At 35.9% G+C, this 25,373-nt stretch overlaps 1 protein-coding gene across 1 annotated transcript in view; it reads left to right on the top strand.

Annotated features, from left to right (window-relative positions):
• The window catches only part of MAP3K2 (mitogen-activated protein kinase kinase kinase 2), a 100,333-nt gene that overhangs the window by 35,176 nt on the left and 39,784 nt on the right, over positions 1 to 25,373 (top strand). Inside the window, exons 2-4 of the mRNA XM_058715625.1 lie at positions 19,494 to 19,562; positions 23,443 to 23,561; positions 24,438 to 24,478. Coding sequence (XP_058571608.1) covers positions 19,556 to 19,562; positions 23,443 to 23,561; positions 24,438 to 24,478 — 167 coding nt within the window. The 5' untranslated portion in view covers positions 19,494 to 19,555. The remainder of the gene's footprint in view (positions 1 to 19,493; positions 19,563 to 23,442; positions 23,562 to 24,437; positions 24,479 to 25,373) is intronic.

Below are 25,373 nucleotides of genomic sequence, written 5' to 3'. Positions count from 1 at the left end.
AACATTTTGGGTTGATAGGAAGCTTTTGCAGTAGTCTGTGCAAGAGATGATCATGCCAATTCATTGGAATGAAGTGGTAGTGACAGAGATATATTTTTAAGAAAAAGCTAACAGGATTTGGAATGTAGAGTGAGAGAATGAAAAGAATCAAGGATACTCCAAAATTTTTGTTTTGAGCAATTGGAAAAATAGTTTAGTTTTGTTTTTCCTGTTTTTGATGAGATGGAAAAGACTGGGAAGGAATAGGTAATGTTTATGTTTTTTCAACTTTTTTCTCATTTTGAATTTTTTTTTCTTTAGAAATAACTTTAAGTTCCAGAAGTTACAAAAATGGTTCTAAAGAAGTTTCTGATCAATTAAGAGTGTGTTGCCAACATGAGGCCCCATCACCTCAGAGTACTAATTTGTAATTGTTGTCAACAAGGACATTTTCTTACATATCCAGAATACAACCATCAAAAGTTAACATTGATAGAATAGCGTCATCTAATCCACCGTAGCCATTCAAAGTTGGGTGGTCTCAGTAATATTCTTTTTAGCAAGATAATTCAATCTAGGGTCATATTTGTATTTTGTTGTTGTGACTAGTGTTTTTTCATCTGGAACAATTCCTCCATGATTCCTTGACTTTCATGATCTTGACAGTTTTTTTTTTTTTTTTTTATAAATTTTTTTTTAACGTTTATTTATTTTTGAGACAGAGACAGAGCATGAACAGGGGAGGGACAGAGAGAGAGGGAGACACAGAATCCGAAGCAGGCTCCAGGCTCTGAGCTGTCAGCACAGAGCCTGACGTGGGTCTTGAACTCATGGACTGTGAGATCATGACCTGAGCCGAAGTCAGACACTCAACCGACTGAGCCACCCAGGTGCCCCCATGATCTTGACAGTTTTGAAGTTTATAGAGCAGTTAACTTTTAGAATATTTCTCAGTTGGAGTTTGTCTAATGATGCTTCCCCATGTTTCAGTTTATTTTATTTTGGCAGAAACATCACAAAGGTGATGTGATATTTTTCTCAGTGCATCCTGTCAGGTGGTGAATGATTTTAATTCCCCCATTACTGGTGATCTTAATATTGATCAGTTGACTAAGCTTTCTGACAAGTTGCTATGCTAATAAAAAAGGTAGTTTTTTTTTTCTTTATAGTTGATGAATATTGGGGGGGAAGGTATTTTGAGACTATTTTATTCATTCTTCATCACATTTTTACATATGAGTTTTAGCACTTACTGATTTTTCTTGGCTGAATTACTATTAATGGTGCCAAATGGTGATTTCATAATTTTATTAAATTATTATAATTTATGAGTGCTAAAAAAACCTTCTTTTCCCATTTATTGACTTATTTTTAAAATAATGTGTCTGGGGGCGCCTGGGTGGCTCGGTCGGTTAAGCGTCCGACTTCGGCTCAGGTCATGATCTCACAGTCTGTGAGTTCGAGCCCTGCGTCGGGCTCTGTGCTGACAGCTTGGAGCCTGGAGCCTGTTTCGGATTCTGTGTCTCCCTCTCTCTCTGCCCCTCCCCTGTTCATGCTCTGTCTCTCTCTGTCTCAAAAATAAATAAACATTAAAAAAAATTAAAAAAAAATAAAATAATGTGTCTGTGGACTCATAGATTCCTTTTTTTATTCAGTGGTTGTAATCTGTCATTTATTTTGATGCTCAAACTGTCTCATATTTGGCTAATGAGAGTCCCTTCTGTCTGGTTCCTGTGTCCTTTTGACATGTTTCGTGACTTTTTGTGTCCTTTCTAACACAGTAAGATGTTCCAGGCTCATCTTGCAGTTACCTGATTCATACCTGGAAATAACTCATATTTTCAAGGAGTCTTGGTACTTCTTAGTGGAGATTAGAATCTTCTTAATGGAGATTAGAAACCAACATCTAGCAGGTGTACTCATTGTGAGTAGGATGTCACTGCTCCTAGATTGCAGTAGACAAAACTATAACATGTATATATAGGTACAACCATGTTTGTGTTCATGTGTGTGCATACATATACACAAACATGCATATACATCTGTATTTACATCTGTTTCTTTATCTGTACATATTTAGAACAGAAACATTATTTCATAATGAAACTTCCAATCCCAGCCCAGCACCATAGGGTTCGTTCCTGCTTTTACCTGTTTGCATATTTGCAAGAGCCCAAAGGATATTAGGTAGGGCATCTGTTGGGAGAAGGGGGTGTGGTGCAGTAGCAGTGCAGCATGATACTGTAATTTTTCCCCTACATAGTTTTACATGTTTTAGTTCCATTTAATTCTATATGTTAAAAAAACTATTTGAGAATTTGTGTCTTAGCTGTTGATTATTTTGAAGTATGTTGTTTTATTTGCAGATGTTTGGAGATTTTCCTGTTGCCTTTCTTTTGTTTCTGTATTGCTTATATTGTGATGAGAAAACATAGTTTGTATAATTTCAGTTCTTTCTTTTTTTTTTTTTTAACATTTGTTTTTGAGACAGAGAGAGACAGAGCATGAACGGGGGAGTGTCAGAGAGAGAGGGAGACAAGAATCTGAAGCAGGCTCCAGGCTCTGAGTGGGCTCGAACTCATGGACCGTGAGATCATGACCTGAGCCGCAGTCAGATGCTTAACCGACTGAGCCACCTGGCACCCCTAATTTCAGTTCTTTCAAATGTGCTGAGACTTATTTTGTGGCCAGGATATGGCCCAGGTCCATCTTGGTGAATGTTCTGTGGGTGCTTTAAAAGGATATATATTTTTTTATTGGGTGGAATGGCATGTGGCTGTGTGTTAGCTTTATATAGTCATGTTTTTTTAAGAAGCTTAAGAGAAGAAAAAAATGTTAATAATTTTTTAAACATTTTTATTTAGCATTTCTAGTGTTTTTCATTTTGTCTGTTGGATTTGACCTTACCCCATCTGATGTCACTTCTTCTCAGTCTAAAGACTTTCCTTAATATTCTGTCAGCCTTTGTTTATCAAGGAATGTGAGTTTTTTGTTTTTGTTTTTTGTTTTTTTAACTTTTGAGAGGGACAGAGAGAGGGAAGGGGACAGAGAATCCAAAGTGGGCTGTGTTGACAGCAGAGAGCCCAATGTGGGGCTTGAACTCATGAACCATGAGATCATGACCTGAGCCAAAGTCAGATGCTTAATCGACTGAGCCACCCAGGCACGCAGAATGCGTTTTTTTAAAACTTAAAAAAAATTTTTTTAAGTCTATTTATTTTGAGAGAGAAAGAGACAGAGCGAGAGGGGAAGGGGCAGAGAGAGAGGGAGAGAGAGAATCCCAGGCAGGCTCTATTCTGTCAGTGTGGAGCCCAATGCACAGGGCTCGAACCCACAAGCCATGAGATCATGACCTGAGCTGAAACCAGGAGTTGGTCACTCAGCCACCCCAAGAATGTTTAATTCACCTTGCTATTTTGTAAAGCACAGTCTTGGTGAATATCTGATTCATGCTCTACATTTTTGGGTTTTGGGTTTTTTTTTTTTTTTTGTCATTTAATAAGTCACTTCACCTTCTGCTTCTGTTATTTCTCTTAGAAGTCAGTTAATTGTATTGTTCTCTTATACAAGAGAGATCTTTTCTCTTTCTGCTTTTAAGATTTTTTTTAGCTTTCTGCAGTTTGAGAATGATATGTCTAGTTGTAGATCTCTTGTATTCATTGTATTTAGGGATTATTGAGCTTCTTAGATTTGTAGATTGATGTTTTTTGTGAAATTTGGGAAGCTTTTAGCCTGTTTCTTCAAATATTTTTCAGGCCCATTTTTCTTTTCCTCTCCTTTTGAGACACCCATTAAAAAATTTAGCTTGCTTAATGTCTCACAGGCCTCTGAGACTTTTTTCATTTTCTTTCAGTCTTTTTTCCCCCCTGTGTTCTTCAGATTCTTTCACTTGATCTTTTTGTTTAGTTCTTCTGCAGTCTTAGATTGAGTTCATCTAATACATTTTATATTTGGATATTGTACTTTTCAAGTCCAGAATTTCCACTTTAGTTCTTTTTTTTGAGTTTCTGTTTTTTGTTGAGATTTCCTGTTTGTGGAATAATTTTCATCAGATTTTCCTTTAATTCTGCTGTTTATTTAATTTAAATTGCTGGTTTGAAGTGTTGGCTAATTCCAACATTAGGGCCTACCCAGAGTCAGTTTCTATTTTTTTTTTTTAACATTTATTTAATTTTGAGAGAGAGAGAGTGTGTGTGCGTGAGTGGGGGAGGAGAGCAGAAAGAGAGGGAGACACATAATCTGAAGCAGGCTCCAGCCTCTGAGCTATTGGCACAGAGTCCGACACGGGGCTTGAACCCATGAACTGTGAGATCATGACCTGAGCTGAAGTTGGAAGCTCAACCGACTAAGCCATCCAGGTGCCCCATGAGTCAGTTTCTATTGACTGTTCTTTATCTTGAGTATGGGTCACACTTTACTCTGTTTGCATGCCTTGTAATTTTGTGTGTGTGTGTGTTTGTTTTATTGTTTTTTGAGAACTAGACATATCATATAATGTAGCAACTCTGGAATCAGATTTTTTTTTAATTTTTAAAAAATTAAAAAAAATTTTTTTTAGTGTTTTATTTATTCTTAGCGCGCGCGCACACGTGCACAAGTTGGGGAGGGGCAGAGAGAGAGGGAGACAGAACGGGAAGCAGCCTCCAGGCTCCGAGCTGTCAGCACAGAGCCCGATGTGACAGCACAGAGCCCGATGTGGGGCTTGAACTCACGAACCGTGAGACCATGACCTGAGCTGAAGTTGGACGCTTAACCGACTGAGCCACCCAGGCGCCCCCTTTCTGATTTTTTCTTTTCTCTAGCTTACTTTATTATAAGAATATAACATATAGTGTATGTAACATACAAAATATGTGTTAATCTGTTCATGTTATTGGTAAGGCTTCTCTAGTCAACAGTAGGCTATTAGTAGTTTTTAGGGAGCCAAAAGTTATAACACAGATTTTTGACTGCATGGGGAGGGGTCAGTGCCCATAGCCCCATGTTGTTCAAGGGTCAGCTGTAGATCACGTAAAGGACAAAGTGAAGAACACCTGTATTTTAAAAGTAAATGGTTGCACTTGAAGTAAAGCACAGTGTAGTGTCGGTAAATTCTAGATTTGTCTTGTTTGGATTTTGCAAAAAGTGAGGGTTTTTTTTTTTTTTGTATTTTTAGAATTGTTATAAAATTTACCATTTTAATTATTTTTAAGTGCACAGTTAAGTGACATTAAGTACATTTGCATTGTCATGCAGTTATCACCATTAGCCATCTCCTGACCTCTTCTTATATTGTAAAGCTACAACTGCATATCCATTAAGCAACAACTCCTCCTTTTTCCCCAGTCCCTGGCAACCACCTTCTACTTTGTCTCTATGAATTGGACTTTTCTAGGTACCTTTTATAAGTAGAATTATACTTTTTGTTGGCTGGATTATTTCACTTAGCAAAATGTCCTTAAATTTCATCCAAGTTATAGCATATGTCAAAATCTTTTTTTAAACTGCTGAATCATATTCCTTGTATGTATATACCATGTTTTATTTATCCATTCATCTGCCTCTAGACACTTGAGTTGCTTTTACTTTTTGCCTCATGTGAATAATGCTCTTATGTGAACGTGGGTGTACAAATACCTGTTTGAGTCCCCACTTTCAATTCTTTTGGGCATATACCCAGAAGTTAATTTCTGGATTTGTGGGAGTGAAATTGCTAAATAATATGGTAACTTAATTTTTAAATTCTTTTAAGTTTATTTACTTATTTTTTTTAGTTTATATCCAAGTTAGTTAGAATATAGTGCAATAATGATTTAAGGAGTAGACTCCAGTGATTAATCCCCTATGTATAACACCCACTGCTCATTCCAAGTGTCTTCCTTAATGCCCCTTATCCATTTATTCCATCCCCCTACCCACAACCCCTCCAGCAACCCTCAGTTTGTTCTCTGTATTTAAGAGTCTCTTATGTTTTGTTCCCCTCCTTGTTTTTTATATTATTTTTGTTTCCCTTCCCTTATGTTCATCTGTTTTGTCTCTTAAAGTCCTCATTTGAGTGAAGTCATATGATATTTGTCCTTTTCTGACTGACCGACTTCGCTTAGCATTAATACCCTCTAGTTCCATCCATGTTGTTGCAAATGGCAAGATTTCATTCTTTTTGATTGCCAAGTAATACTCCATTGTATGTATATACCACATCTTTATCCATTCATCCATCGATGGACATTTGGGCTCTTTCCATACTTTGGCTATTATTGATAGTGCTGCTATAAACATTGGGGTGCATGTGTCCTTTTGTAGCAGCATACCTGTATCCCTTGGATAAATAACCTAGTAGTGCAGTTGCTGGGTCGTAGGGTAGTTCTATTTTTAATTTTTTGAGGAACCTCCATACTGTTGTCCAGAGTGATTGCACCAGTTTGCATTCCCACCAGCAGTGGGAAAGAGAGCCTCTTTCTCTGCATCCTCGCCAACATCTGTTGTTGCCTGAGTTGTTAATGTTAGCCATTCTGACAGGTGTAAGGTGGTATCTCATTGTGGTTTTGATGTGTATTTCCCTGATGATGAGTGATGTTGAGCATTTTCATATGCCTGTTGGCCATCTGGATGTCTTCTTTGGAGAAGTGTCTATTCATGTCTTTTGCCCGTTTCTTCACTGGATTATTTGTTTTTTGGGTGTTGAGTTTGATAAGTTCTTTTTTTTTTTTATGTTTATTTATCTTTGAGACAGAGACAGACAGAACATGAATGGGGGAGGGTCAGAGAGAGAGGGAGACACAGAATCCGAAGCAGGCTTCAGGCTCTGAGCTGTCAGCACAGAGCCCAACACGGGGCTTGAACCCACGAACCATGAGATCATGACCTGAGCCAAAGTTGGAGGCTCAACTGACTGAGCCACCTAGGCACCCCTGATAAGTTCTTTGTAGATTTTGGATACTAACCCTTTATCTGATATGTTGTTTGCAAATATCTTCTCCCATTCTGTCAGTTGCCTTTTAGTTTTGCTGATTGTTTCCTTTGCTGTGCAGAAGCTTTTTATTTTTGATGAGGTCCCAGTAGTTCATTTTTGCTTTTGTTTCTCTTGCCTCCAGAGATGTGTTGAGTAAGAAGTTGCTGTGGCCAAGATCAAAGAGGTTTTGTCTGCTTTCCCCTAGGGATTTTGATGGCTTCCTGTCTTACATTTAGGTCTTTCATACATTTTGAGTTTATTTTTGTGTATGGTGTAAGAAAGTGGTCCAGATTCGTTTTTCTGTGTGTCGCTGTCCAGTTTTCCCAGCACCACTTGCTGAAGAGACTGTTTTTATTCCATTGGATATTCTTTCCTGTTTTGTGAAAGATTAGCTGCCCATATGTTTGTGGGTCCATTTCTGGATTCTCTATTCTGTTCCATTGATGTGAGTGTCTGTTCTTCTGCCAGTGCCATACTGTGTCGATCATTACAGCTTTGTAATACATCTTGAGGTCCAGGATGGTGATGCCCCCAGCTTTAGTTTTCTTTCTCAGGATTGCTTTGGCTATTCAGAGTCTTTTCTGGTTCCATACAAATTTTAGGATTGTTCTAGCTCTGTGAAGAATGCTGGTGTTATTTTGATAGGGAAGTTGATTTATTTTTGAGAGAGTGAAGGAGGGAGAGAGGGAGAGGGAGAGGGAAGGAAGGGAGAGAGAGAGAGAGAGAGAGTGAGTGAGCGAGAGAGAATGAATCCCAAGCAGGATCTGCTCTATCAGCACAGAGCCCGATGTGGAGCTCATCGTCACGAACTGTGAGATCATGACCTGAGCCAAAATCCAGATTTGGATGCTGAATTGACTGAGCCACCTAGGTGCCCCTTAATTTTTTATTTTTTGAGGAACTGCCATAATGTTTTTCTAAGTGACTGCACCATTTTACATTCCCACCAGTAGTGCAGAAGAGTTTCAATTACTTCACATCTTTGCCAACCTTTATTATGTTTTGCTTTAAGTTTATTTATTTTGAGGAGAAAGAATATGTGCACCACATCCACATGCAAGCAGAGGAGGGACAGAGAGAGAGGGAGAGAGCAAATCCTAAGCAGGGTCTGCACTGTCAGCCCAGAGGCAGATGCGGGTCTTGACTTGATCCTGTGGCCTCATGACTCTGGGATCATGACCTGCACCAAAATCAAGAGTTGGATGCTGAACTAACTGAGCCAGCCAGGTGCCCCTTGATAGTAGTTATTGTAATGGGTGTGATATGGTATTTCATTATGGTTTTAGTTGGAATTTATTTCCCTAATGATTTGTGATGTTAAGCATCTTTTCATATTCTATTGGCCATTTGTATATCATCTTTGGAGAAATGTCTATTCAAGTCTTGTGCTTATTTTTTATTATTTATTTATTTAGTGTTTATTTTTGAGACAGAGACAGCATGAGCAGGGGAGGGGCAAAGAGAGAGGGAGACAGAATCTGAAGCAGGCTCCAGGCTCTGAGCCGTCAGCACAGAGCCTGACATGGGGCTTGAATTCACAAACCGCAAGATCATGACCTGAGCAAAGTCAGACACTTAACCGACTGAGCCACCCAGGCACCCTGTTGTGCTCATATTTTAATCACATTATTTGTTTTTTGTTGTTGAATTGTGAGAATTTATTCTGGACATTAACCTCTTCTCAGATCAATGATTTTTAAATATTTTCTCCCATTGTCTGGATTGCTTTTTAATTGTTGACTGTGTCTTTTGATGCACAGAAGTTTTAAAAATTTTTAACTGCTTTAATGAGGTATAATTGATATAAAAAAAACTATCTGTTTGGTGTTGTATAATTTTATTAGTTTGGACATATACAGGTACCCATGCTGCTACCACAGTTCAGGTGATAGACATATCCAGCACTTTCCAAAGATTCCGTATGTCTCTTCTTTCTTTGGTAGTGGAAGGAATATTTAAGGGTATTTACCTTCTTAACAAACGTTTAGGTACATAATACCATATCATTAGCTATAGGAACTGTGTTGTACGACAGATCTCTAGAACGTACGCGTGTAGGATAACTGACACTTTATACCCATTAAATAACAACTTCCCATTTTTCCCACCTATCAGTCGTTGGAAACCACTCTGCTTCCACTCTGCTTATTCTCTGCTTCTATGAATTTGACTGTTTTAGATACCTTATAAAAATAGAATCATGTGGTATTCTACATGACTGGATTATGTCACTTAACATAATACCTTCCAGGTTCATCCATGAGAAGTTTTAAATTTTGATGAACTCCAATTAATCTATCTTTTTGTTGACAGTGCTTTTGGTGTCACATCTAAGGCATTGTTGCAAAAATTCTGTCATGAAGCTTCTCCTTTCTATTTTCTTTGAAGAGTTTTATGGTTTTCACTATTACATTTAGGTTTGTGATCTATTTTGAGGTAATTTTTGTGTTTGGTGTAAGGTTCAGTCTACATTTTTTTTGCATAAGGATATCCAGTTTTCCCATCACCATATGTTTACAAAACTGTCCTTCTCTATTAAATAGTCTTGTCATCCTTGTCAAAAATCATTTGACCATATATATGCAAGGGATTAATTCTGGACTCTTTTTCATTGATCTGTGTGTCTTTTACACCAGTACCACACTGTTTTAATTACTGTAACTTTGTAGTAAGTTTTGAAATCAGAAAGTGTACATTCTCTGGTTTGTTCTTTTTCAGGATTGCTTTGGTTATTTGGAGTCCCTTGAGATTTCTATATGAGCTTTTGGGTGGATTTTTCTTTTCTGCAAAAAATGTCATGGAGATTTTGATACGGATTGCATTGAATCTGTAGGTCACTTTGGTAGTATCGACATATTAATGGTGTTAAGTCTTCTAATCCATGAGCATGGGATATGTTTCCATTTATTTATATATTTTAAATTTCTTTTGGCAGCGTTTCTGGCAGTGTATCATTGTACAGGTTTTTCACCTCTTTGGTTAGGTTAATTCTGAGATATCTTACTCTTTTTGATGCTGTTGTAAGTGGAATTATTTTCTTAATTTCACTTTCAGATTATTCATTATGTAATGAGATGTAACTGATTTTTGTGTATTGATTTTGTATCCTGCAACTTTGGTGAATTTGTTTGTATGTGTGTAATCTTTAGACATTTCTATATATAAGATCGTGTCATCTCAAACAGAGATATTTTACTTCTTTCATTCCTATCTGGATGCTTATCATTTATTTTCTTGCCTAATTGCTCTCACTGGAACTTCCAGTATTGTGTTGAACTGAGGTGGCAAAGTGGGCATTTATGTCTTGTTCCTAATCTGAAGATGGTAAATCTTAGAGGAAAAGTCTTTCATCAGTAAGTGTGATGTTAGGTGTAGGCTTTTCTTATATATATGCTCTTTATTGCGTTTAGGAAGTTTCCTCCTATTGGTAGTTTGTTGAGTGTTTTTTATCATGAAAGGGTATTGAATTTTGTCAGATGCTTTTTCTGCATCAATTGAGTGTATCTTGTGTTTTTTGCCCTCTTCATTATGTTAATGTGACCTGTTACATTGATTTTTTCATATATTGAACTATCTTTGCCTTTCAGCAATAAATCCCACTGTGTTATGGTGTATAATCCCTTTAATATGCTGCTGAATTTGGTCTGCTAGTACTTTGTTGAGGAACTTTGCATCAATATTCATAAGAGATAATTGTCCAATAGTTTTCTTTTAAATGTCTTTGTTTGGCTTTGGTATTAGGGTAATGTTGTCCTCGTCCAATGAATTAGGAAATGCTCCTTACTCTTCAATTTTTTTGGAATGTTTCAGAATTTGGAAGAATTGTTTCAGAAGAAACCATGTGTCAATGTTTGATAAAATTCATTAGTGCAACCATCTGGTCCTGGGCTTTTCTTGTCAGGAACTTTATGATTACTGGTTCATTATCTTTACTAATCATAGGTCTGTTTAGATTTCCTAATCATTATTCATTCTTGGTAGGTTTTATGTTTCTAGAAATTTTTCCATTTCACCTCTGTTATACAGTTTTTCATATGCAGTTGTTCATGCTGCTCTGATATGGTCCTTTTTATTCCTGTAATGTTCTCTTTCTGATTTTAATTTATTTGAATCTTTTCTGTTTTTCTTATTCTAACTAATGGTTTATCTTTTCAAAGAACCAGCTCTTGGTCTTATTGATTTTCTTTATTGTTTTTCTCTTCTCTCTTTAATCTCTGGTCTAACCTTTATTATTTCTTTCCTTCTGTAAGCTTTTGGCTTAGTTTGTTTTTGCTTTACTAATTAAGATATAGAGTTAGGTTGTTTTGAAATCTTTTTTGACATAAATATTTATAGCTCTAAATTTCTCTTAGCATTGTTTTTGCCGTATCCTATGAGTTTTGGTGTGTTGTGTTTTCATTTTCATCTTTTTCAAGATATTTTCTAATTTCCCTTGTGATTTCTTCTTTGAAACATTGGTTAAGAATTTACTGTATGATTGCCACATCTTTATGACTTTTCCAGTTTTCCTTTTGCTGTTAATTTCTAGTTTCATTCCACTATGATTGGAAAAATACTTTGTCTGATTTTAATCTTATTAAATTATTAAGATTTTTTTTTGTGTGTGGCCTAACATATGGTCTATTCAGAAAAATGTTCCATGTGGACTTGAGAAGACTATGTATTGTACTGTTTTTGGATTGAGTGTTCTGTATCCATCTGGTAGGTCCAGTTGGCCTATAGTGTTCAAGTCCTGTATTTCCTTACTGATCTGAATGGTTGCTCTGTTACTGAAAGTGGGGTATTGAGTTTTCTATTGTTACTGTGTAGGTATGTATTTGTCTTTTTTAATTCTGTTCATGCTTCATATATTTTGGAGCTCTGCTGTTTGGTGTATGTATGTTTATAATTGTTATATCTTCTTAATGAATTGACCATTTTCTCAATATTTAATGTCTTTTTTGTGTCTTATAACAGTTTTGACTTCTAGTCTGTTTTGTCTGATATTAGTGTAGCCATTCTAGCTCTCTCCTGGTTACTATTTGCATGGGATATCTTTCTGTCCTTTTACTTTTAGCCTATCATGTCCTTAGATCTTATAGACACTGTATAATAGGATCATGCTTTTATAAATTCATTATGCCATTCTGAAATGATACTCAACATTATTGACCATGAGGTAAGTATAAATTAAAACTAGTGAGATATTACATAGTCACCAGAATGACTAATAGGGTTGGTGAGAAGGTGGAAGAACTGGAACTCTCATACGTTGCTGGTGGGAGGATATAGATTGACAGCTACTCTAAGAAAGTGGCCATATATGCTAAAGTTAACTATGTGTGTGTCTTAGTGACCTAGCAATTCCTTCTGTTGGTATATATCCAACAGAAATATGTGTTTATGTTCACTAAAAGTTATGTTCAAGGAGGTTTGTAAAGCCTATGTTTGTAATAGTCAAAAACTGGAAACTTTTATGTCCACTAGTAGAGTAGGTGAATTAATTGAGATATAGTCACATAATGGAGTATTACACAGCAATGAAAATGAGCAAAATACTCATACAGATGATGTGGAAGAATCTCAGAGCTGTAACAGATATTGAATGAAAATAAATACAAAAGCGTATGTCTTCTGTGAGTTAATATGAAAAGCTGGCAAAATCAGTCTATGGTAATAAATGTCAAAATGACAAAAATTAAAATAGGTTGTAGATAAGAACTTTCAGGTACAGATGTGATTCACCTTTGTTTAGCTTTTCCTACTCACTTGTACCTTTAATTTTATATATTTTGATGTTTTTGCCAATTTCAACCTCAGAATATTGGTAAAAGTACCGAACTGTTTGTTTATTTATTGACTGTTTTATTTATTTGGGAGAGAGAGTGTGAGCAAGGGAGGGGTAGAGAGAGAGAGAGGGAGAGAAAGAATCCCAAGTAGGCTCCTCGCTGTCAGTGCAGAGCCTGAAGCAGGGCTTGAACCCACAAACCATGAGATCATGACTTGAGCAGAAATTAAGAGTAGGATGCTTAACAGACTGAGCCACCCAGGCATCCCCATAGTTGTTTTTATAAATGCAGCCTTGAACTGCTTTTCCATTAGACTGATGCCTTTTTTATTTAATTTGTGGTTTGGGGAATTAACTGTTTTTCCTGAAAGAGATGTTATTGATTTAAATGGAAAAATTTTGTGTTCAGAATACTTTATTTTGGAGGTTAGTCAAGATTTGTCTTCAACATTTTAATTTAAAAATTGAAAAAGGCAGTTGAGAATTTAAATTTGTAGAAAGACAATATACTGAATAAATTCTTCTCGACCATTTTGTGACATTCTCTGTGTCTATACGTATGGTAGGAGAATTTCCTATGCTAGCCATTTTCTTGAAAGGTGAACTGGAGTGACACATAGTATTCTAGAAAGTTTAAGTGAGAAATAAGAAGTGGGTATTCGGGTCCTAACTTTGCCCAGCTTTATGATCTTGAGTAAACTATATTATCTTTTTGTCTCTTCTAAGTAATGCTGCATTGAATATTAGTGTAAACGTTTTTGTGTGGTTATATGTTTTTAGTATTCTTGGATATATACCTAAGAATTGAAATAATGATTCATATAGTTTCAGTGTTTCCACATTTTCACCAACACTTGTCATTGTCTGTTATTTTGGTTATAGCCATACTACTGGGTATGAATTAGTAGGATGCCATTGTGGTTTTGATTTGCATTTCCCTGATGACTGTTAATATTAAGCATCTTCTCAAGTGCTTATTGGCCATTTTATATCTGGGAGAAATGTCTTTTGAAATCTGTTGCCCATTTTATAATTGGGTTAGTTGTTTTATTATTGAGACCTTATATATTTTGTATCCTAGACCCTTATCAAGTATATAATTAGCAAATATTTTCTCCCAGTCTGTGAGTTGTCTTTTCACTATCTTGAGAGTGTCCTTTGATGCACAAAAATGTTTAATTTTGAGGAAGTCCATTTGTTGCTTGTGCTTGTAGGGTCACATTTAAGAAACTATTGCCTAATCCAAGGTCATGAAAATTTATACCTTTGTTCCCTTCTGAGAGTTTTTTTTGGATTTAGCTTTTACATTTATGTATTTGATCGATTGTGAATTAATTTTTTGCATACTATATGAGGTGGGAGTCCAACTTAAGGCTTTGGCATGTGGATATCCAGTTGTTCAGTGCCAGTGAACTGCCAGAACTGGGTGGCTCAGTCAGTTGAGCGCCCGACTTTGGCTCAGGTCGTGATCTTGCGGTCTGTGAGTTTGAGCCCCGCATTGGGCTCTGTGCTGACAGCTCAGAGCCTGGAGCCTGCTTCGGATTCTGTGTCTCCCTCTCTCTCTGCCCCTCCCCCGCTCATGCTCTGTCTCTCTCTCTCTTTCTGTCAAAAATAAACATTAAAAAAATTTTTTTTATAAAGACTGTTCTTTCACTGTTATCTTGGCAACCTTGTCAAAAATCATTTGACTGTAGATGTTGGGGTTTATTTCTGGATTCAGTTCTGTTCCACCAGTCTCTATTCTTACGTCAGTATTCCCATTGTTTTGATTGCTATAGCTTTGTAGTAAGCCTTCAAATCAGGGTGTGTGAATATTCTAACTTTATTTTTCTTTTGCAATATTGTTTTGGCTCTTCAGGGCCTCTTGTACTTCCAAATTTAAGGATCAGCTTTTCTGGGGATTGTACAAATTTAAGGATCAGCTTTTCTGGGGGCGCCTGGGTGGCTCAGTTAAGTGTCTGACTTCCGCTCTGGTAACGATCTTGCAGTTTGTGAGTTCAAGTCCCATGTTGGGCTCTGTGCTGACAGCTCAGAGCCTGAAGCCTGCTTTGGATTCTGTGTCTGCCTCTCTCTCTGCCCTTCCCCTTCTCACCCTCTGTCTGTCTCTCTCTCTCAAAAATAAATAAACATTAAAAAAATTTTTTTTTAAAGAATTAGCTTTTCTATTTCTGCAAAAAAAAAAAAAAAAAGGCCACTGGAATTTTGATACAGATTGCGTGGAATCTGTAGATCACTTTGGGAATATTCCCATCTTAACAATATTGTCTTTCATCCATGAACATGGGATGCCTTTCCATACATTTAGATCTTCAATTTTTTTCAATAATGTTTTATAGTTTTCAGTGTATACAAGACTTATTTTTCTTAAGTATATTCCCAAGTAATTTATTCTTTTTGATACTATAAATTGAATTTATTTTATTTTTTTATGTGACTTTTAAAAAATCTTATTTAAGTTCCAGTATAGTTAACATGCAGTGTTAAATGAGTTTCAGGTGTACAGTGTAATGATTGAACAATTCTGTATATTTCTTTGCTTTTCAAGAGAAGTATACTCTTGGGGTGCCTTGGTGGCTCATTTGCTTAAGCATCTGACTCTTGATTTCCGCTCAGATCATGATCTCACAGTTTGTGAGTTCAAGCCCCATGTCTGGCTCTGTGCTGATAGTGCAGAGCCTGCTGGGGATTCTCTCTCTCCCTCTTTCCCTGTCCCTCCCCCACTTGCACACTCTCTCAAAAACAAATAAATAAACATTAGAAAAAAGAATTTAAAGTGTACTCTTAGTTCCCTTCACCTATTTCATCCATCCCCTCCCACTTCCCCTCTGGTAACCATCTGTTTGTTCTCTGTAGTCTGTTTTTTCGTTTGTCTCTCTTTTTTTCCTTTGTTCATTTGTTTTGCTTATTAACTTCCACATATGAGTAAAATTATGTGTTATTTGTTTTTCTATAAAAACAGGAGTGCTTTTAGTCCTGTATCCAGTACAGTATTAAAAAGGAGTAGTAAGACTGGCCATCCGTTTCTAATCTTAAGGGGGCATGCATCTGGTCTTTCGCCATTAAGTATGATGTTAGCTGTGGGGTTTTTCATGGATGACCTTTATCACCTTGATGAAATTCCCTTATCTTTCTAGTCTTTCAAGTATTTAAGGTAGTTAGATTTTGGCAGATGCATTTTCTGTGTCTATTGAGATGATGTTTTGGTCCTTTTTTAATGTTCTTTATTACATTGATTTTTGTATGCTGAACCTACCTTTTGTGGAATATATCCCACATGTTTGCAGTGTGTAATACCCCCCCTTTTTTTTAATGTTCTGGATTAGGTTTGCTAGTATTTTCTTGAGGATTTTTATATCTGTTCACTTGGGGATCTAGTTGTCTTGTAATGTTTTTGTCTGGTTTATCAGTAATCAGTAATACTAGCTTCAGTTCTCTCTTTCTCTCTCTAGTTCTCTCTCTTTTAATAGTGGTAGTTTTTTCTTAAATGTTTGAAGGCATGTGGTTTGGACTTTTATTTGCAGAAAGGTTTTCATTTCTAATTCAATCTCATTAATTTTTATATTGAATTCAGATCCTTCTTGAGTTGGTTTAGGTAGTTTCTAGTAATTTGTGTCATCCAGGTTACCCAATTTATTGGAAATACAGTTGTTCATAGTATTATCTTATTCTTTTCATTTCTGTAAGGTTGGTAATAATGCTCTATCTTTAATACCTCAGTTTAGTTATTTGTGTCTTTTTTTTTCTTGGGTAGTCTAGCTAAATGTTTGCTAATTTTCCACTCTAATCCTTATTGTTTCTTCCTTCCGCTTGTTTGGGTTTCAAATGCTCTTCTTTCTCTAGGGTCTTAAGGTAGAAGTTTAGGTTACTAATTTGAGATCCTTCTCATTTTCAATATGAACATTTACAGTTAGAAATTTATCTCTAAGTTGTACTTTAGGAGCATCTAGTAAGTGTCAGTATATTTTGGTTTCATTTGCATTTATCTCAAAGCATTTTCTAATTTCCTTCATGATTTCTTTTTTGATCCATTGATTCTTAAGGAGTGTGGTGTTTTATTTTCACATATTTGTGAATTTCCCAAATTTCCTTCTGTTTCTGATTTCATTGCATTGTTGTCAGGGAACAGACTTCATATAACTTCAGTCCATTTATACTTACTGAGATTAGTTTTACTGACTAACATGGTGTGTTTTGGAAAATGTTCTGTGTGCATTTCTGAAGAATGTGTTTTGGGTTGAGTGTTCCGTGGAAGTTTTATAGTGTTATTCATATCTTGTTTTCTCACTGATTTTTCTGTTTATCTGTTGTTGAAAATTGGGCATTGAAATCTGTAGCAATTATTTTTGAATGATCTATTTCTTCTTTCAATTTCTGTAATTTTCTTCTTCCTGTATATTGAGTTTATTGTTACATGCATACATATTTATAGTATAGTATATACTATATTATAGTAATTATAATTGATGAGCTGGCCATGTTTTCATTATAAGTGTTCTCCTTTGTCTCTAACAATTTTTGTATTCTCTTTTGTCTTCTATTAGTATAGCACTGTAGATCTTTTCTGACTATTGCTTGCGTGGTATATCTTTTTCCATCTTTTTACTTTCAGTTTTGTCTTTGAATCTAAAGTTGTGGACAGCATATGGTTGGATCATGTTATTATTTTTTTTTAAGTTTATTTGTATGTTAGTGCTGATGGGGGAGGGGCAGAGAGAGAGGGAGAGAGAGAATCTCAAGCAAGCTCTGCACTGCCAGCACAGATCCCAACATGGGGTTCCAACTCACAAAACCATGAGATCATGACCTGAGCTGAAACCAGGAGTTGACACTTAACTGACTGAGCCACCCAGGCGCCCCGCCCCAATCATGTTTTTTCTCTTTTCTTTTCCTCTTCTCTTCTCTTTCCTTTTTAATTTTTTTAATGTTTGTTTATTTTAGAGAGAGAGACAGAGTACAAGCTGGGAGGGACAGAGAGAGAGGGAGACACAGAATCCGAAGCAGGCTTCAGCCTCTGAGCTGTCAGTACAGAGCCCGATGCAGGGCTCAAACTCACGAACTGTAAGATCATGACCTGAGCTGAAGTTAGATGCTCAACTGACTGAGCCACCCAGGCGTCGCACCTGATCATGTTTTTTTAATCTACTGTGCGAATCTCTATCCTTTAAATGGTTTGTTCATTCCACTTATATTTAATGTAATTACATATGGGTAGAATTACATCTGCTACTTTGTTTATATTTGTGTTTTATGTGTTGTATCCATTTTGTACCACATTTTTCTATTACTGCTTTCTTTTGTGTTAGATATTTTCTAGTATGCTAATTTAATTTTATTTCTTTTGCCGCTTTTATAAAGTTTATTTTTACCAGTTGCTCCGGATATTAAAATTAATAACTTAAAACAATGCAGTTTGGGGGCACCTGGGTAGCTCAGTGGATTAAGCATCTTATTCTTGATCTCAGTTTAGGTCAGGATCTCATAGTTCATGGGATTGAGCCTTATATCAGGCTGTGTGCTGACAGTGTGGAGCCTGCTTGGGATTCTCTCTCCCCACCCCCCCTGCCCTCCCCTGCCCTTGCATGCTTTCTCTCTCTCCTTCTCTCTCTCAAAATAAATGAACTTAAAAAAAAATAACAAAAACCAAAAAATCATTATAGTTTGAGTTGATACCATCTTAATTACTGTGGTATGCAAACACTTTTATATAACACCATTCTTCCCCTTTGTGCTGTTACTGTTATATAAGTTATATTATTGTATCTTGTGTGCCCAACAAAACACTTCATATTATTGCTTTGTGCAGTTTCTTTAAACCTGTGTATTTCTTGTTTTGCTTGTGGAGAAGAGTTAACATGGTAGGCCTCACTGCATATCCTTAGAAAGAACTGCTTAAAAGATCCACCCTTGGCTAGCATCTGAGAACTTACCAGGGTCCATACCTGCCTAACTGATAAGAATGCTCGCTGTGCCTAAACTGCTTATACAAACAGTATAGTTTGTGCTGAATAGCTGCTTTTCTTCTGGGAGTTAGGAATTTTGGTGTATGCTAGGCAGAGGGTATGTATTGATCAGTCCCTAATAAAAACCCTCAGTGCAGAGTTTCCAGTTTTTCCTGGTGTTGTCATAACTGACTTCTGGGGTTGGGGGGAATTAAAGGTCTCATATGAATTTATTAAAAAAAGATCCTTAGGAGCTAACCCTCACCTTCCCTGGTCTTTGCCCCGTTTGCCCTTTCCTTTAGCTTATTTTGCTTTGTACCCTTTTGCTATAGTAAATTATAGCTGTCAGTACGACTGTGTCACTGAGTCTGTTGAGTTCTCTAGCAAGCTCTTGAAACTGGGTGTTCCATTACATACTGCTATAATAGATTACCATAAATTTGGTGGCTTAAAACAACATAAATCATCTTATCATCTTACAGTTTGGGAAGTCAGAAGTCTAAAATGAGTCTAACTGGGCCAAAATCAAGGTGTCAGCATTGCTATGGTTCTTCTGGAGGCTGTAGAGAAAAATGCATTTTTCTTGCCTTTCCCACATCCTAGCAGCTGCCTGTATTCATTGGCTCATGGCTGTCCCATTCCGTCTTTAAAGCCAACAATGAGTGGTCAAGCTATTCTTTTGCAGTACCACTCTGACACTTTCCTGCTGATTGTTTATTTATAAGGATCCCTGTGATTATGTTAGGTCCAGCCAAATAACCCAGGATAATCCTCTTATCTTAAATTTGTTAATTTATCATATCTGCAGAGTTCCTTTTGCCATGTATATATATTTTTTTTTTAATGATTAAATGTGTTTATCTTTTTTTCTCCTCAGGCAGTAAAGAATGTTGATGGAAGAACCATTTTCCTAATTTTCAAATTGTTGAGCTGGTTGCCATGATGGGTGAGTTCAGACTAAAGGCAATTTTCATCTATAATTAAAGGATAAAATGGGGAAGAAAAATTTTTCTCTGTGTGTATGACCAAACATTTTTATAAAGAAGTTTTATGATGTAATAGACTTCTGTAATGTTTTGTATTTAATAGATTTTAGATTAAAGCACTTTTTCAGTTAACTTACATATTTGGAATGACCATTTCATGCAGGATATCCTAGTAGGGACATTCAAAATAAACTGCTAAAATGGATTGAGATTTGCTTAGAGTCTAATGGCCAGAGAGAATACTAGATAAGGAAACCTGACCTGTAAAGATTGAATAAATGCTGAAGAATGAATTGTTGTAACTACCCAACTATGTAATGTGGTATCATAATGTTAATGGCAAGGGAGGCTTTCCTAAAGTATGGGAGTGGGTTATAGGTTATTTACTTTTTTTTCCCACTTCTCCCCTTGTTGAAGTTTCCAACGTGAGGCAAGGATTGGACAGGGAAACACTAGAAATAAATGGACCAAATGGCACCCACCCCATCCTAAATGGGAAAAAATGGACTGAGTAGTTGGAAGCTAAGTTTTTAAATCTAGACTGATCCCATTTTCTTAATTCTGACATATTTTCATGTTTATCTTTGTCACATTTTTCTTATCACTTGTATAACGAACGTTATTATTCACTCTTACATGCATATATGTGACAGTATAGGCTAAAGAGCTTAAATTTGTCAATGTTCTTTAGTGGAGGGTCTGTACATTTTCAGTGTGTCTCCTTGTGGCAAGTGTGTAAGCCGAAGCTTCACCTTCCTGCTTTTTAAATTTCTCTTCATTTCTCTTTTTGTAACCATGTGTGTAGTTCCATCATGTGGCCCAAATTCTCCGCCCAGCTTCACCTCCAGTTCCAAATTGGATATCTTTTACTGAACTCCTATCATCTTTTCATTTTGGTTGTTCTCACTTGCAGTCTGAGCTGTGTATTAATCAAATCCAGTTGTACCATCCTTCTCAAATAACACTTCACTATAGTAAGCAACAACACAAGGAATAGTCATTGCTTAAAAACTTATACAAAGGTATTCACAGAAAACTGAATATTTAAAAGTATGAATCATAGGTATTTGAATTTTAGATTGCGGATGTTCTCCTGTAATTATTTTACAAGCATAATGAATAAGCATAGAAGGAATCTAAACCTTTCTGATAAAAGATTTTATTGAAATTATTTCCCAAATAATTTGTTTTTGTGTTCAGGTAAATGTCTTTTCAGCATGTCAGACACCCACTGCTTCATCTGTGTGCCTTTGGTCAGACTCTGGCCTCCTCCTGTAGGCATCCTCATTGCCTGTTTGATCAACTCATGATCTTTAAGAAATTTATAACCTGTCATATCTGCCTAGTACCAATGACCACCACAGAGATTCTTGATAGAGTAAAGCAGCCTAAGAAATGTTACAAGAGTGCTTATAGTGGATGTTCACCACTTTGCATGATCTTTTGTGAATTTGTTAGTTTACATCTTGTCAGCATCCTCAAAGTAAGTTTCTTATTGGGTACTTAGGTATATCATGTGATTCTTCTTCAAGCCGGAAAAAGAAGGAACTCAGTTAAATTGCCCTTTGTTTGCATGTCATCTCACTGAGAAGTTACTTTTATTAAAATGGTCCTCCTTACTTTTTTACATCTATGATAGGAAGCCGTACTTGTTTTTTTATTTTTTACTTCTTTTATTAAAAAAATTTTTTTTCTTAACGTTTATTCATTTTTTGGGAGACAGAGACAGTGCGAACGGAAGAGGGGGAGAGAGAGACACACATAATCCGAAGCAGGCCCCAAGCTCTGAGGTGCAGCACAGAGCCCGATGTGGGGCTCGAACTCACGAACTGTGAGATCATGACCTGAGTGAGCTGAAGTCAGATGTTTAACCAGCTGAGCCACTCAGGCACCCCCATACTCATTTTTTTTAAACAAGGAAATTAGTATATGTAAATATGATAAGAGATTTAAGCCAGGCATCTGTTCATTTTGGTACTGTGATATTAAACATGGGAAAATATCTAAATTCAAGTGTTTAAGTTTTCTCTAATGAAGAAAATAATTAGAACCTATATATGTACTTTTAACTTTTCGAGTTCTTCTCTCTCGAATACTTAAAAGTATTAAATACTTAAAAATCCAGTTAGGATTAAAGAGCTTACCTTTCTCGAGAAGGTTACATGAGAATATTTTATTCCAGTTGAGATCATTCTCAGCTTATTTTTTTCCTAAGGGCAGATTTATTTTTTATTATTATTATTATTTTTTTTTTTTTTAATTTTTTTTTTTCAACGTTTTTTAATTTATTTTTGGGACAGAGAGAGACAGAGCATGAACGGGGGAGGGGCAGAGAGAGAGGGAGACACAGAATCGGAAACAGGCTCCAGGCTCCGAGCCGTCAGCCCAGAGCCTGACACGGGGCTCGAACCCACGGACCGCGAGATCGTGACCTGGCTGAAGTCGGACGCTTAACCGACTGCGCCACCCAGGCGCCCCCAGATTTATTTTTATCAATAAATGACATGTTCTGGCTTGGACCTGTGGACAGAACACACTTTGTGATTACATTATACCTGGCTGGCTCAGTTGCTGTTTGGCTAAGGTGACGTGATGAAATTGTATTTTACAAAGAATATTTTGTGAAGGATTATAAAATTTTCTCTAAACCTTGAATTTACTGATTAAACCTTTGGCAGCATTAATTTTAATTTTAATTTTAATTTAATATGCAAGCAGTCTCATTATAGAGCAGAATATATTGAGTATTATAAAAAAATTAATACATTAGGAAAGTCAGCTATTTTGTGTGTTTGAAAGGCTGATGAAGCCATTGAATTGCCACATTCTTTTTAATGATTTCTCTTTACAGGGTAAAGCATGTTTTAATTATTACTACTCTGAAACATAAATTATTGCTCACCAAAATGGTTACATCTTAAAATGTAATCTGTAAAAGTCCTTCAATTCCTTTATTGATTATTTGCTGATTATCATTAGTAGAATTGGTTTAATTCTAGTGATTTACTAGTGAAAATCAATTAAATTATCTCCAAACTTTCCCAGAGAGCATATAATTGGTATTACTAGGAGACTCAGACTTACAGTCTTAGAAAGAAATTTTTGATTTATTTGGAAGAAATTAAAAGTTCATGATCCTTTCACTCAGTTTTATGGATTCACCCCCCCTTTTTTTTTTTTAAAGGAATGCATTTTTCTTACATTGTTACATTTTAAGTTGTTACTGGCTGAGATCCTTAAGCAGCCTATTAAATATAGTCTTGTTGAACTTTATGGTGAGGAAGTACTTACAAATATCAGTAGGTCATTTATTATTCACAGAATAAAGCCTTTTGTTTCTGACTTGAAATACTGATGAAAATCTCTAAAAGGAATTCTGTACTTTGAACATAAATGCCAAATAATGATGAAAGTCATTTATTTTTTCCCTACTAGCTTTAATTAAAATTTTAGCTATTCTATTGATGTTTTATTTAGGAATCACAGAAAGTAATTTGTCATGATGGGGCTGTTTTCACCCATACACTAGGATGTTACATTATTAGAAGAATCAGAATGAGTTTATCTTGCCTATAAATGTCTCATGTGTAAACATCTAGTATGATGCTAGTGCTTGAGTCTAGTGCAGTTTTAATGTTACTTGTATTCAGTTTTTAAATAATGGAAATTTTATTTCACCAAAATAATAGAAGTATAGGTATTGAAAATGTTCTAGATGCATTTTTGTGTTAAATTAACGCATTTTGCATTAAATTTCATGATCAAATTTGTGTTTGATGTCTATGATAAATACATATTGAAATTATGATTCTTTGCATCTATTATTTTAAAAATACCTAGATGATCAGCAAGCTTTGAACTCAATCATGCAAGATTTGGCTGTTCTTCATAAAGCCAGTAGACCAGCATTATCTTTACAGGAAACCAGAAAAACAAAATCGTCATCACCAAAAAAGCAGGTATTCTAATAAACGCATATTTTTTTTTTTTTAATTTTTTTTTTTCAACGTTTTTTATTTATTTTTGGGACAGAGAGAGACAGAGCATGAACGGGGGAGGGGCAGAGAGAGAGGGAGACACAGAATCGGAAACAGGCTCCAGGCTCCGAGCCATCAGCCCAGAGCCTGACGCGGGGCTCAAACTCACGGACCGCGAGATCGTGACCTGGCTGAAGTCGGACGCTTAACCGACTGCGCCACCCAGGCGCCCCAATGAACACATATTTTTATTGTATGAATTATTTGCCTTGAATATCCTAATCTTATAGAGGGTTTGTTTAAAGTGTTTGTCTTTTACATTTTTGAATCAAATATTTTTTGTCATACATTTTTCCTAATGGGTGTGCGTTTTTAAAAATGGTAGAGTTTTCATTGAATGTAGTAACTGCCCTCTAATACTGATATTTCATCCATTCTTAAAGCACTTAAGATAAACAAATTGTTTTTATTTAAAATAGTCTGTTCTGTTTACAAATGAGCATCATTTTGATTTTTGTAACTCAAATTTGTTTGAGATGTCCAACACGAAAAGTGGGAATCCAATGTTCTGTATTTCCCTCTCATAGGTTTAGCAAGGGTCTCATAGGCATGATCACTAAGAGATTTTGGTGCTCTTTGCTTTCAGCCCAGAGTCAGCAGCACAGTTCTCAACTCAGCTCTTTGACAGACATTATGAATTGATTGGAGTTCACACTGAAAATGAAACCTCCTTTCCCCCTGCTTTTTTTTTTTAAATGAGTGACTAAGGGGAAAAAAAAATGAGTGACTAAGAAAAAACTATCTAGAAATTGTAGAAATTTTATCTGATCTCTGAAATGATTTATCATTTCATTACAGAATGATGTGCGAGTCAAATTTGAACACAGAGGGGAGAAAAGGTAAGCAAAGAAACATTATATGCCAGTTTATTGATTTAATCAAATAAGTCATAAAACCATTAAAAGTTTTTTCTGGACTTTAGTGAAAGTTGATGGCTTACAAATTGAGAATGGAATAGTCCTTTGGTAATGTGTAACATGTACTTAGACTTATAATAGAGTGTCAAAATTTAGGCTAAAGTTTAGTAACAATTATTAATGTTTTTATTTTAGGAAATAAAAAAATCTTGGATAATACAGCCTTTAAATATTACTATTTCCTTTTATTTTTACTCAGTGGAAATCAAGTATATTTCTCCTTATCATAATTGTATTGTCCCTTCAGATATTATATAAAGCTTATGTACATGGATTTAACATTCATAATTTTGATTATTCTCAAGAGACCTCAGTCATATGACATATATTTGATTAGTAACATTGAGGAAGATGATTGGAATGGTGGCTGTAAATTAATTAGCAGAGGGATAAGCCTAGCCTTCCATTGGGTATCTGTATCTTAGTGCAGTGGTAGAGGTGGTGGTGGTGGTGGTGGTTGACAACAAAATTGTTAACAAGGCCTAATAGGAGATAGAGAAGATGGGATTTCACTTCTGTTATTGGTGTCTCATTAAATCCAGTTAGTGAAAAAGCATCCATTTTAAGGGCTTTAAATAGGCTCATGAGTCATATAACCTGAAGATGTAAAAATGTTTTATACAGAGATGTCAACAAAATTGGATATACCACATATACCATCCACTTGTCCAACGTGCTTTTTTTCCTATTATTCTTTTATGGATATTTTCTCAATTCTTTCCATTCATTGAGCATTATTTATTAAGTACTGTAAGTATTGGACCATAAAGGAATAAAGTGAGCAGAACAAACATGGTCCCTCCCGCATACTCCAGTC

Source organism: Neofelis nebulosa, chromosome 2, assembly GCF_028018385.1.
Source record: "Neofelis nebulosa isolate mNeoNeb1 chromosome 2, mNeoNeb1.pri, whole genome shotgun sequence".
Lineage (NCBI taxonomy): Eukaryota > Metazoa > Chordata > Mammalia > Carnivora > Felidae > Neofelis > Neofelis nebulosa.
The sequence above is the reverse complement of the archived record's forward strand: the minus strand, read 5'-3'. Positions and strand labels throughout refer to the sequence as shown.